This window comes from Perna viridis, chromosome 3, assembly GCF_037379345.1.
Source record: "Perna viridis isolate PV_CMFRI_1.1 ecotype Kerala chromosome 3, ASM3737934v1, whole genome shotgun sequence".
NCBI lineage: Eukaryota > Metazoa > Mollusca > Bivalvia > Mytilida > Mytilidae > Perna > Perna viridis.
The window spans coordinates 53411668-53427062 of record NC_142447.1 but is presented as its reverse complement, the minus strand read 5'-3'; the positions used below and the strand labels follow the sequence as shown (position 1 = coordinate 53427062).

General features: G+C 33.4%; 1 protein-coding gene across 7 annotated transcripts in view; it reads left to right on the top strand.

Moving 5' to 3' along the window:
* The window catches only part of LOC148622892 (solute carrier family 23 member 1-like), a 52714-nt gene extending 48209 nt beyond the window's left edge, over positions 1-4505 (top strand). For all 7 annotated transcript variants that reach the window (XM_088573186.1, XM_088573185.1, XM_088573184.1 and 4 more), the window contains one exon: positions 1193-4505. In XM_088573186.1, the coding sequence (XP_088429312.1) occupies positions 1193-1452 (260 nt within the window). In that variant the 3' untranslated portion in view covers positions 1453-4505. The remainder of the gene's footprint in view (positions 1-1192) is intronic.
* Positions 4506-15395: the final 10890 nt, after the last annotated feature.

Sequence of the window (15395 nt, the reverse complement as noted above, 5' to 3'; positions counted from 1 at the left end):
CAAAAAAAATGCAATCAGATAGTGCCAATTGTCCAGTACGATTAATAAGTATGGTATTCTTTTAACAGTTTTTAGCAAGGGTGAAATTTTAGCATTCTATTAAAAAAAAATAGTTTGTTTCATCAAAATGTATGTATGTTTTATGGCCAGCACTTCCAAATTCAACATCAACAACGTTTCACACAACAATTGATATATTGGTATATATTTTAGTGGTTATGGTCCAACTGTTTTAGAATTATAGCCAAACATGGACCATAGAACAAGCATAGAATTCTAACTATATAAATGCTATAGAATGTCTATGATATTTATACCACAATGGCAAGACTTGGATTGATTTTGGCGGTAAAGACTCGAATTTTTCAAAAATTAAGAGACCAAAAGGGAGGCCAGACATTTTCCTGATGTCTAGACAATTACTTGACTGTAAGTGAAATAATCTTTTTGAAATTGTATATCAAGGTGCCATACCACATTAGGAAGACTGGGTTTGGTTTTTGGGGTTTTGACTTGAGCCATGTAAGAATAAAGGGCCACAAATGTCACATGAATTAAGTATTTTCTTTCTGATATCTGGATGATAACAATTAAAAGGAATGGAATGCTTTAAAATTGTACCACAAGGTATCCCTACAAGAAGTTTAGAATAGATTTTGCGGGCTTTGACTGGAACCATTTAGGAACAAGGGCCAAAAATTGATCTCTTCGGTCTGGTCAAATTTTTGTGAAGTATCTAATTGTAATATAAGTTTATAGCTGTGTCCAGTTTCAAGGGTGTGTCCATACTTGCTCCAATGTATGTACAGGGGTCGACCTTTGCGGTCGTATCGCCGTGTGAAGCATTTTATTTTTAATTTATTTTAATCCATAATTTGACATTAATACACAAAGAATGAACCAAGGACTTCCAATTCGTTGTCTCTAGTTACTTTATGACACCTTAATTCGTAGGTCAGAATAAGAAATCACTTCAGAAACAAACAAAAACTCATAATTCAAGAACTGATTTCTATTTTACTGAGTTTTCTTGCAATGCGAGACATGACTTTAGATACGTTTCACGCGAATAAGTTGACGAAAATGCCTTTCTTTTGCATTCTCGTTAGTGTGTTATTTAATTTTAGGTATATAGCATCTCTATACAAGTTCTTATTTAGTATCTACATGGTGAAAAACTTTTTATTTGAAGGTACACTAGAAGAGCGTGGTATCACTTCATGGCAAAATATCCCTTCAAAGACACAGGAGGCAGAAGAACTTGTCGCGCAAGACTTTAAAGAAGGGATAGATGTGTATGACCCTATTTTCCCAAAGAAATGGAGGAACAGTCGTATATTGAAATACATTCCTTTCCTTCCAGACCCTGAGGATAAAGAAAAAAACACAGACATTGTTATTGACAAAGGCAATATATCACAAGAAAACGAAATAGAGAACACAAAGGTCTGACCATCAAAATTTCGGTTATGGACAATATCTCACCATTCAGCAGGAGGTCGGTCTGCTTTGCCTTTAAACACCACCCATCAATTCTTTGGAATAGTTTATATCATAGCTGGAACCATCAAATCCCTCTGAACGTCTAGTAGAAGTAGTTACATGCATATAATAATTAGTGCCTAGGATGTGGTAAAAACGGTTATTTCATATCATTACTAATGTTATAAGCAAATATTTATAATAAAGTAATGGTGCTATTTATATCTCCAAACATGTATACTAGTCTCTTGTATGCTAACTTATTTTGCTTGTCTCAATATAAATTACCAATATACAGCCAGATGTGCCAGGCATAAGAATCATGAAATATGATTGACACATGAATAATTTCCGTTTGAATTGAGAAACCTGATAGTTATGTGTGGCTCATTTGGTTGTACAGGTAGTGTTCATCTACAACATTCTGGCTTACATAAACCACAATATTTTTTTTATTATAATACATGATTTCAAGTTCATTTTATAAGAATTATGTCATTTGTTTAGTTTGTATGAATATATTTATTTCCTGTATGTGATTGTAAGGCAGATATTATTAGAAAATATTTTCAGAATTATGTTGTAACGTTTGTGCGAGTTTTCGTTTTCATGTATAAATTGAATCTGCGTGATGTAGGTCTCAGTTCAGTTGTTTTTACACATATTTTAGAGATACAAGTCTCAATATTGTTACACATTTCAAATGTTCTGCAATACAGTATGTTTTTAAATTTATAGTCTTCAATAATACTACACAAATGTTCTGACATATGTATTTGGAGATACAAATGTTCTGACATGTTTTTGGAGATATAGATCTCAATAATATAACACACATGTTCTGACATATGTTTTAGTTTCGGTATGAGTAGGTTCTTTGTCAGAATAAGTAGTTATTGTCTTTCATAATAATCACATTATTCTTTTTAAGTTTTACAATCTACACAAATGCTCTTTACAAGTTAATTATATCTATTTTTTAATACTAGTTTTGTAAGGGATATTTTTAATGCGGATTGTGGGGGTGCTTTTAGTGACAAATATCTTTTGTACGCGACTGCAATGCGCAATAGTTTGGCGCTTTGGCATCATATGTGATTTTTTGGAGGGGGCTAGCTTAAGAATTAGTTGATCGATTTAATAAAAATTTTACCTCAAAGATTCTTACTACATTAAGGTGTTGACGATTTTTTCGGCTCATGGCCCTCAATGATTGGAAATAAGGGGATGAAAAAATGAAACAAATGAAAAAATAATGAGTGAAAAAAACAGGTATTTTTATATAACTTTGTATAAAATCGTGTTTCTTGCCTAGTTTATTGGCGTTTATTCTTTTTTTAGTTATATTTGTTCGTATTATGAAGACCAGGATTTCAGGTTTTCTTTTTGGTCGAAAATCGTCCATTACTAATACTCACTTAGTGACAACAAAAGTGATATACTGAATCTTAGGTGTATTTAGAACAACTTTCACTGGATGTTTAGTCAAAATCAAAATTTAGAGTTGCATCAAGCTTAAATATAGTGTCTCCTTCTGCGACCGAATTAAGCTGCCCAGTAGTTGAGAATTTTATACTGAATAGATCTGAAAGAGTAATCAAGGGAACCAAGGTTAAGCATTCTGATTATAACTGACGTTTCCGTGATCAATGATGATTTTCTTTGTACAGGTCTGCCATTTTTCGATATCATACTAAACGTACAACTTATATGTAGGTGATAGTAAAATTCATATTTTGTTGTATCGCCCTGAACCTTTGCTTTGTGACGTTTCTCGGATTGTCTTTATAAGAATAGAGTTGTAATTGTTTTGCCTTTTAAACAATTTACGATTGCATTTTGGTTGGAAGCATTCTTGTTTTCTCGCATGAATTCCAATTTATATTAACAAAACCTTCACATGAATTCTTCAGCTCTCGGGTATACATTTTATTTCACTGTAAAATTCTGCAAATCTCACTTGAAGGGAATATTACATGATGTTGATTAAGTGAATGCGTTTGAAATTTGAATTTTAAACTTGTTAATGTTATTATTCTTTAGAATTTTCTATGAAAAATTATTTCAGTACTATTTTAAAGTGAGGCTTTCATACGAAAAGGTTGGTGGTTTTTGTCGAATTAATTCATCATGTAATTTGTATTATGTATTTACGTAGTATCGTTGTTTTAAATCAGTATGTAATATATGACAAATTTTTGATAAGGGCGTCATGCTTTTTCGCCATTTTGTATATTCACTATCGAATGCGCCACAAGGTTGCATATCATCGTTATTAAAGTTTTAAGTAAATAGTTTTAACGATTTGTGTTCATAAAAACTGTAAGCCTGGAATGTACTACTAGGGACTATATAATACTAGTTATGTTAAGTCCTTTAGGGTGGAACAGATATTTAAAGTAATTGCAGGTTTATAGTAAACAAACACTATAGTGCTTTTAGGATGATTTTAAGATGTCTAAACACTTTGTTTTATGCTATAAATGAAATTTCATTGTTTAAACCTTTAGCATTTAATTACTTGTCCTATTCAAAATCCAACTTACACTTCTCCGTGGTGAACAGGCGTGCATCTCTTGGAACTGATAATGCTGACAAACAGAAAGTATAAACATATTATTAAATTCGCCTGTAATTGACGCAAATTAAATAAATTATTTTTGGCGAAAATAAAAGAGTTTTGTGGCGCAAATGAAATACTAATTGGCGCAAAAGCAATGCGTCGCTTGATAAATAATTTTTTTCCAACAAAGACCAGAGATTTTTGAAGATTCTTTTCCAAATAGCATAGTACTCAAGTGTTTCGTGAAGTTTTTATTTAGTTACATCCATTAGTTTAACACTTAGACTACATTGTATTACGGTATAAAACGAGATGTTATTATAGAAGTATAGTATCCTTAAAAAAATGATTATTTGTTGGGTGAATAATATGTATGCATTTGTGATACAGTTTTAAACCATTCTGAGATCATCCTGCTACCTCAGTTGAATGGTCTGTAAATAAAAATAGTCAGTTTTAATTTTGTTTTTTGTCTTATTTAATATTGAGTTGTTTCTTTGTTTCTATCCGATAAAAATAGCTTCGTAACATACATGTATATGTTAACTGTCTATTTAAAATAAACTTTTTAATTGGGAAAGAATAATCAATGGAACAAAAATTATATCGGTAATCAAAAGAATGTAATCCAGGGACAAAGACCAGACATGGAAAACAGGCATACACAACAAAGAACATAAAGTAACTAAAGGTTACGGACCACCAATTCAACCAATGAAACGTACGCAAAAATAGTCCTACGCAGAAATTACCCCTGTTCCTCATAGGGCTGTGACAAAAGTTCTCATCTTATTTAAAAAATGTAAACAGTTTCTGAAAGGAAAAACATTTCTGTACATTTTATAGGTGCATTTTGCTTCTTGTGATGTGAAGCCTAATCTCCATAACGATTTTTAAATATACCCCTATCTTGTGAAAACACTGGGATTTCCCATGCTATTTATAGACCCTTCACTTCCGGTGACCAGTACTGCACTGCAAGTCTGCTAACCCCACATGCCATTCTGAGGATTGTGAGCTGACATATGTAGAATCATGCTGATATACAGTCCTCTGCAGGTTAAAGTTAAGGTAAAGTCCAGAGAAGCCATTGAATATTGTGAAATTAGCATAGAAGCCTATGGAAAGTGGAATTAGTGGTTTTTAGCCTTAAGATGAAGCCATGGCAAAATGAAAAGTTTCTTGAAATAGCTTTAAACTACTTGAAGATCTTGTTAACTTTGCCATGAGAGGAATACACTACAAAAATCCTTCAAAATATGCATTTTTTTAAGTTATAGGTCCAAATTATGGAAAATTGGTCTTTTTGGCTGATTTTTATGTCCTATCTTGTAAAAAGTGTAGAAAATTTAGTAAAAATATCAAATATTAAACTTTGGGGGCTATATTTACCTAAATATGGTGGTAATAAGCACTTGAAATCAAGTTTTGTGTAGATTTGAGCAAAAATTAGGTTAGAAATGAGGAAAAACTCACTTTCATTACTGTGGTTAAGGCCATATCAGCATTCCCCTATGGCAACATGGAAAATCCATTATTGAGTACTTTTTTTGCTTTAGGTGCCCTTTACTGGTCATGTTTTAATGTGAAAACACTGTCTTTACAAATTTAAAGCCAAATATATCACCTTTTGTGAAAATTTAAAGATTTAGGATTTTTGACATGTGTTCAAGAAAAAGGGGGAGGCATGTCAGAAATAAATTTTTAAAAATAGACCAATTTCTCAGAAAATGATTACTTTTAAAACTATTTCTTCATTAATATTGTTAAAAAACAAGTTGTGATTGATATTTTTTATTTGAAAAGTCAGAAAAAGTTCTTTGCAAATATTTAATGCATTTAAGTATGGTAGAATATTGTCACTTTTTTGCTCGCACAACTTGGTTACCCTATATTTAAAAATCAAATATTTAAAAAAGCGCTTGTCACATTTCACTGAAACTTTGCAAATGCATTCAGTATGTGTGTAGGAAGATACCTGTATAGTTATTTATTTTTTCTAAGACAAAAAGTGACTCTTTACTAAAATCATACATACTAAGTAACAAAAGAAAATTAGCAACTCGGACCACTAAAACATGGGAGCATGGACCAGGTGCACCGGTAGGGTAAGCGTCCTCTGCTTTTCTAGAAACACCTCCCGGGTTGCTCATAAAAAGTCAAGTCGGAATAGACGAAAGAGGAAAGGAAAACTATGACACGTTGAACAAATCTATTTTCCTGGCGCAGATGGATACACCATAACGATCCACGAGTTCATGGTGACGACCATAAAACTTCTGTAGTGATGACTTCAATCTTGTAGCAACATAAGCCTGTTCCAGGAGCCTATTTGTTAGAATTCTAGCGCGATACAAAAAGTCTGCGTAGTTTCGGCAAGCTCTGGCATAACGTATGAGTTGTGATATGAACACTCCATACGCAGGTGCTGAAGGGATGATGCCACAGATGAAAGTTGACAATTCCGAATGAAAAGTCATCACGTTTGTCGTAAAATTTGGTCAATGGTTTTCCTTTAACATCGATTTCTAATTGTAGGTCAAGATATGAGGCTGACTTCACAGTGTGTGTAGTATCCTTAACCTCAAGTTCTTCTGGGTAGATGTGATGTATCAAATCCCCGAAATTAGGATTGTTTAAAGATAATACGTCATCTATATATCGTAAACTAAGATTAAAGGATCTTGCTTAACGATACTCTTTCGGATCAGCTATAGTTAGCCTCATAAGAGTGAAGGAATAGGTCAGCAAGTAGAGGAGCACACTTTGTTCCCATTGGAATGCCGACCGTTTGTTGAAAAACGCGTCCACCACACTGGACTCGATTAAAAATTCCGGCATTTTGTAAACATCTTCCTATGTATATTAGAAAGATGATTTGGAATTATTTCTTACAAAGTGTGAGGAATCTCTACCAAGAACTATATACTTGTATCTAGGTGTACCATCTGTTTTGAAAAAAACAATGTATAACGTTTTTAAGTCGGGATTTTAACTGAGTATGGGGAATAGATGTATACAGTGTTGAAAAAATCATGGGTATTAATGCTATTACATTCTGATAATAGTCTTGGAAAGACTTTCGAATTTTTCAGTATCCACGTTGAATTAATACCACTACGGGAGTAACAAGTGTTGTGGTAGGACTGCAGACCCTCTTTGACAGCTGTGAGTATAGAGTTAAAAGTTTTGACAGATGTTTGATGGTACATTTTGCAGATCCAGGTATGTACCGTTGTTTGTATAGATTTTTTTGGAGTTTAGGAATCCAGTACATAGATGGTAAATCACAATCATCGTCCTTGGTAGAGAGACCAAAAGAAAATAGCAATAATTCACGCTTTTCCACAATCTCTTCTTTGGAGAGTGTGGTAGCAGTATAGGTCTTATCAGTGCTATTATTTTCTACGTCTACCTCTGATGATAAACTTTGGATGTAAAACGTTTTGCAGACAAAAAAACAATGTTGTTTTGGGCTTTGTCTGCTGGTACAACAACATATTTGTCATGTATGGTAGACATTGTTTTTGCTACATCGGGGTCTTCGAAAACTGATGTAGCATTGGCACTCATTGACCTACTTAAAACTTTCATTCGTTTCAAAAATTGAAGACCTCACAGCCTCTACCTACTCTGACAGATAATCAATATATTCTTCTTCTCGCTTTATCCATTTTCTTGTACAGTCCTCCATGGCATACATGATAACTTTAAACTATTAATTCCAATTTATGGATAATGGCTCACGGTGCTTGGGACATTTAGAAAGGACCTTACGCAGAAATTTGTTTTCTATGATGCCTACATCTCGTGAACGGAAGGATAATATTTGAATGGAGAGTTTTTGCAAGAACAGTCAGTTTAACCTTGAACTCCCCAATCTCGAGGTTCTGCAATATCCTTTTATAACTGAAATGCAATAGGTGAAGTACAGCAATATAAAATAATCGGTATTGATTTGTGCTTGAATTATAGGGGAATTTTGTTGGTTACGTTTTTGTGATGATGGTAGCCAAATCAATTGCATCTATACCTTTGTTGACAAACGGCAGTGGAAGAAATGATCGTTTTTCGTCTGTCTTCTTGACCTTCTGCACAAACTGGTTTAAAGAGTCAGTGGAAACCAATATCCAAAAATATGGCACAAGTCTGTATAATGACAAGGTAGGTTCAGAAACAGGGGTGTCAAGACGTGTTTTAATGTAAAGGGAGTGTTGTAGAATGAGAGATATAAAATAGATAGAATAGACTTTAGTTCGAATGTGATAAAGTTCAAGAGGTTTATGTAAGAAAGGAAGACCATCTTTGGAGACATTATGCATCTTGACACTATATAATGGCATATAGGTGACGTATAATGTAATGGCGATGGCCATGACTCCTATCCATTTTTGATTTTTGTCAAATAAAATCACATTATGTTTAAGTTGTTCCAAACGCGCATAACAGATCTGTATTCAAAATAAAAATTAGATCTACTGTAATTAAGAACCAGTTAAAATTACAATACGTGTAAATTCTACACAAACAAGGAAACAAATGTGTTCTTTAATACGGGGTATTGTAGAATAGGTATGCATGATCTGGCCACATTATTCAGACTAATGTAAAAAGAAACTTCTCAACATTTTTATTGACAAGTTAAAAAGGGTAATTTTGTTTATATTATCAACACTATTTTCAATGTGACATATGACTTAGATGTATTTTGATAGCTTGTCAGAGGAAATAATTATAATCTGAGAAGAACGATATAGAACTATAGCATTCATCAACATAAAAAGTAAAACCTAAAGTAAAATACGAGTGGGTTCCATTTTAAATCATCACGATTTAATGAATTAAAAAAGATATACTATAGTCCGAACTTCCAAGATGTTCTTTTTTTAGATATGTATTCAATTCTTTATTACCTTAAACTAATACGGTTCATTAGTATTAACAGTACAAACAATTATGCAGTTATATAGCAGTAAGACACGATTTGGAATATAAATCATAAATCATAGATACGTCTGAAATTATTTACAATACAATGTATATTTCAAATACGGAATGCCTCATATAAATATTTACAAAGTTACAAAGATCATTTGTGTTCTCGATAGAGAAATATGGATATTACTACCACTTCTGAAAAAAAAGATAATCCCTCATTTATTTTGAGTAAAGTAAGTTAATGTTCAAGATCCCAGCAGCAATAAACATCATGAATATTGAAACGCGGTCATTGCCCTTCTAGTGCCTCTGTAATTTTTAAGATTGATTTTAAGGCTTTGTCCGTCTTCGGGTAAACCCAATGCACACAAAAATGCATGAAAGTTACAATAAATTCTATTAAATCGAAAAATAGTAACACTACTTTTTAAAATTCTATTTTCTGCTAAAACATGAAAAGCGAATAACCTTTTTTTAAAACTACATTTATGTACAAGATAAACTATGATGAGATCGCTCTACATCTTAATGGAAGACATACACATAATTCCAGAACTCTCTGCCTTCATCTGTAAAAAAACTGAAACAACTTATACCCTTTTATAATACAGTTATTCCCTATCTGGATGGTTGCATAATAGTTTTTGAAAATTGTCAATATTTATAGCAGTAGACACTAGGCCTTTTGTGTCTAAGGTTTGGATGAACTTTGGAGGCTATCAAGTTTTTTTTAATGAAGACATTTTAATTTCCGTTGTTCTGTTCTGCTTTCTTACATATAGTACACAAGTAATCCTAAGTCTCCCATAACCATCGGTATGCCTATCTTCATTCAAAACATTCGAATCTCTGTAAATTGGCTGTGCAATCCTAGAAACATTGGAATTCTTTAACATTGTTTGGGCAAAAGGCCACAGAAAGGTTTATACTCTTCATACAATTTAAACAGGTGATTGGCTTCATATTGCTGAATAATGTGTTATTTCTTACAGACCAATCTACTTGCAATCCTTGATATTTGGGTTGGGCTGTAGCTCTTGCACTAAAAAGCTTATGGTACTCATAAAAGCCATTACAAACATACCGGCTTGCCATTTCTATAATGTTCGCTTTCATAAATATAAAGTTTAGCACGTCTATGTGGGAAAACCTCACACATGATGCTCTTGTATATCCCGAAAGCATTAACAAATCTGCTATTGAATTGTGTATTTAGCCTGTGATCGAAACGTTCATTGTTTTTCTTTTCAGAGTAACTAAAATATGGTATGAGCAATGCTGCCAAATTAACATCCTTACTTCCTAATATACTTTTGCGTAATACGCTCCCGAAGGGATCGTTTATGGTTGTATTATCAACTTGGTTCTGTATACTTATTGCAAGAAAAAGCATCAATATCCAGTTTGTACCGACATTTTCAGGAGCTAAAAAACAGCATAATGGCAGCTTCATTTGCGTATACTTGTAAATGTGTGATTGAGAGACAAACCAGTCTCGGAAAATATTTACTAGTTTCGATAATTAAATACAAATCGAATCATAGATTTTCCAAGATAGGGTTGGCATTATACTCTGCCGTATGGCGTCCAGATGCTTACGAAAATTACGTAATCAATATTACCCATAATTCTCGGGCCATAAAAATTGCGAAACGAAAACGAACCAAAACGAAACGAAAATAATCGATAAAAGAAAGAATCGAAACGAATCAATTCGATAAAATGATTCAAATCGTTATAAAACATAATTTAACTATACAAAATGGAACAGAATGAAGCGAAACTAAAACCAACAAAAGAAATCTTTGAAGACGTTTCGCAAATATAAAAACCATAATGTTGACCAGTGCCGGACAATTCGATGCAAAGACATTTCGGACTATGACAACCAATAATTCCATATGAATGCCGGACATTTCGCCCAGTAGACATATCAGACCACGACAATCAGTATAATGCTTTAGGACAAATATATATCATTACAAAATTTGCCATACTTGAAGGTTATAAGTTTAAAATTTCAAATCAGAGCTGACAATAATTATTAAAGTTGTTTTTAATTAATGTTTTTTTTCGGGAGTGTTAAAAGGTTTCACCTTCATCATATTAGAGAATAGACTGTTTCCACAAAAGGCAAAGATTCCTGTGAAAAGCCAACTTTGTTTTGACGAATTGTTTGGGGTTGGTGTATTGTGTGTTGGTATGATTTGAATTATTAGTACAGTTAAGATTTAAATAAGCTCAGCTGAGTGATATGTTTACTTCGGTAGAACCCTAGAGCCAGACATGTTTGTCCTTAGCTCTGTGGTCACCGCCTGCTCTGGGCTTCCTGCAGCTGCTGACTGATGTCTGGTACCTTTTAACGTTTGATTACCTCAGCTGTTCCATCTGACGGCCTCACAGGTAACATTTCAGCTGTTCAATCAATATCTGGCTCTTCAGCTTTTACGGTTACCTCCTGTGTATTAGCATTTATACAGTGAAATCATATAAGATAGGCGCGCGTTCCCAGGAAAACTTATTTCAACTTTTGCAAGTTCAGTTTTAAGCTTAGCGGCAGTCCAATTTTCTGGTAATGATAAGTTATATGGTAAATGACGAGGCACATTGCGACCCCTGTTGCTTGCCTTCAGAGGCACCGTTCGTGTGTTATAATATAAATACAACCTGATTTTCCTAATACATACTATGAAAATATGCTCAAAATGACAGCAAAACAGTTACTGACGTCCGATAAATAAGAAGTTTGGAAAGCTACATAACATCAAGTGAAATCAGTGAAATTTGTTTAGGGTCCAGCTGCCTTATCCTTTAAAATTCAATGACATCCTGCATAGGTCTTGTGACTTGTGCATGTCTATCTAAAATAACTGTAAAGTTAGGGGAACCAGGAAGGGGAGAAGAAAACGTATATAAATCTACATTAAAAAGTTCATTATAAAGACAATAGCCACCAATAGTGATCATATCAAGTGAATCTCAAGTGCTTGTTATTTTTGCACTTATTTTAGAATTGATAAAAATAAAATAGCAAAAGTCCGACTAGTTTTTGGATATAAGTTGAAAATTGATGTTACATTTTCATATCTTGATGATGTTATGTATTAAAAAAAATATAGATACACAAGTTTGTCATTTTGTGGTGAAATTGTGGCCATATTTATCCAAAGGTGATGATGAACCTTAAAAACGCAAACGAGTTGCCGAGTACTTTTAAAAATTGAACTCGATAGTCGGCCTTCCGATCGAGTACTCGAATATTCGTTACCAATCCATAATACTCGTGCATGTTTATCAGCAACCATTCGTTGTTTTATAAATATTGTAACCAGGTGTCCTCTGAATGGACTGAAATGATAGGAAGTACTTTTAATTAGTCAATTAGAACAATAAGTTCAATGTCAGTGATTCATTCTACCTTTCAAGTGCGGAATTTGACATGGTCCTTGTGTACTAGTAATCTTTTTTTTTATTGTGGCCAGTTAATAAAGTAGTACGCTTAGTCAAAATCGTTTATACTCATTTGTCCTACATTTTTTTAAAAAAGCACTCATCCCATTTGTCCTGAAAATTATTTTGAATAATTACATTGTAAACATCTAAGGGTACTTATCGAATTGCACCATCAGGTGGAGTCCTCCTTCCTTGGCTATTTAGGCACTGTTCCAAAACATAGGAGCGCCGGTTCAGCTAATCAGTCTGAACCAGAAACTGGACGATATCCAACCTTGCTGCTATCATCGTCAATACTCTGTCATGTTTTCATGTATATCTACGGGGCGCCGAATGGGACTTGATCTTCTTGACTGTAATAAAAATCAATTTTGTGTACACAAAATTGAATTCCGTCATAACAAAATCATTTTTGTCGTACAAAACTATGTTACACAGACTTGTTTTATGATTACTTCATTTCGTAATGACGAAATTCATTTTTTAAGACAAAATTCAATTTTGTGACACAAAACAGTTACTTAGACCAAGGGAATATCACATGGTTGATGCGCTATTCTGCAAAAGTAATACTTCATTATATATTACTTACTTTTTTGCAAAATAGCTCATCACCCATATGATATTTTCTTGCTCGAAGTAATCGGAAACCTGCGAGACCCGCGGTTACTATATCCATTGAGAGGCCTTCTTATAAAAATCGTAATTAGAGAGCTGGAAGTAATCGGAAACCTGCGTCTGCGAGACCCGTGTATATCCCATGAGAAACCTTCTTACAAAATTGTGATGAGAGTTAACATTTGCATATCCAAATGATTCTATAGACTAATGTGCATACAAAATTGACTTTTGTGAAAAATTCAATTTTGTCTCACAAAATTGAAATTTTGTGAATTTTGTGACACAAAATAGAATTTTGTCTCACAAAATATGATTTAAGAGTTCGATGGTAAAGGCAAAACTATTGACCAAAATTTACGACAAACGCGATAACTTTTCATTCAGAATTGTCAACTTTCCTATCATCTATGGCAACATCCCTTCAGAACCCGCGTATTGGGTTTTTCATATCACAACTCATACGTTATTCCAGAGCTTGCCGTAACTGCGTAGACTTTGTGTATCCCACTAGCCTTTTACAATTAGGTTTCTGGAACAGGATTATGTTGCTACAAGATTGAAGTCATCACTACAGAGGTTTTATGGTCGTCATCATGAACTCACTCGCGGATCGTTTTTGTGTATAGTGTCATAGTTTTCCTGTCCTCTTTTGTCTACCTTGGCATTGACTTTATATGAGCAACTCGGTGGGTGTTTCTAGAAAAGCAGAGGACACTTGCCCTACCGGTGCACCTGGTCCATGCTCCCAGTCTTAGTGGAGTTCGAGTTGCTCATTTACTTTTGTTACTTTGTATGTATTATTTTAGTTTCTTTATGTTCTTTTTTTGTGATTGTCTGTATTCCATGTCTGGTCTTTGTCCCTGGATTACATTCTTTTGATTTCCGCTAAAAACTTTGTTCCCTTGATTAATCTCTCAAAAAAGTACTAATTAAGGGTATGAAGGGGAGGAAAAGCAGGGCGGGGCCTATAATTTATAGGAGTAAGTATTTATTTAATAAGAATTTACTTTACTTAAAAAATTGAAATTTACTGTTATAGAAAATGAAGATCGTTCAAAATGTATTTAGCGTAAAAAATAACTTTAGAAACATTGTTTGGTCTGTATCTATAAATCCACTGCCTATAAATTGTCCTTTAAAATTCGATTACCATTATTATTAATACCACCTTATAAAGGCATAAATCTGTTCGAACACAGACGTCTTAATTTACTACATGGACTGTCCATTCCTTTTTGAACAAGAAAATATATTTTTTAAATTTCTTTTCTGATCTTTGCGGTGTTTCCAGGAAGATTACATGTCTCAGTTGTCTATTTTCCTGATTGAAGTTTTTATTTTGTCCAGCTCGATGGAGTATATTTTGAAACCATTTGGGAAAAAAACGATAGACGAAATCCATGTTTATTTTTTTGTGATGTTCTATGCAGATGATATTATAACTCTAGCGGAAAGCAAATATGCATTAAAAAACTCTCTAGATATTTGTCAAGCACACTGGGCCGCATGTTGGAAACTTGAAGTAAATGTCAATGAGACAAAAGCCATGATTTTTGTAGAAGCAAGTGCAGACAGAATGTCGAATTCTTTTTTAGAGGCGAGAAAATAATACTTGATTCATATACACATGTAAGCCCACCTTGTACGGGGCGCCGAATGGGATTCTTGCAGTTTTGTACTCAAAATTCGATATTGTACATACAAAAGTTAATTTTGTTCAACAAAAATGAATTCTGATTACACAAAATTGACTTTTGAGAGACAAAATTGAATTTTGTGTCACAAAAATCAATTTTGTGTCACAAAAGTCTATTTTTTTTTGTGTCACAAAAGTCAATTTTGTGTGACAAATTTGAATTTTTCACAAAAGACAATTTTGTGTCACAAACTTCAATTTTGTGAGTGAAAATTGAATTTTGTATGCAAATTAATTTACAGAATCATTTGGATATGCAAATGAATTCTCTCATCACTATATTATAAGATGGTTTCTCATTGGATATAGTAAACGCGGGTCTCGGAGACGCAGGTTAAGTGAAATCTTAATAATAAAAAAATCTTTTAAGTTGCATTCTACAGTAAAAATTACAAAAATTTCTAGTATACATTTTCTATGAGATTTGATAAAACCAGGGGCAGATTCAGGCGGGCGCGTTCCCCCTAAAATTTGCAAAGCATGGGTTGTCAGGGGTAGATTTAGGCGGTTATAGGTTGAACTTTAATTTCTCGCTAATTTTACCACAAAAGATATCTACACTGCACCAACTCTAGAGGAATATTCAAAAAATTTTACCTCATTTTTTTTTTTCGAAATTTTAACTGTGCTCCCCCACCCCCC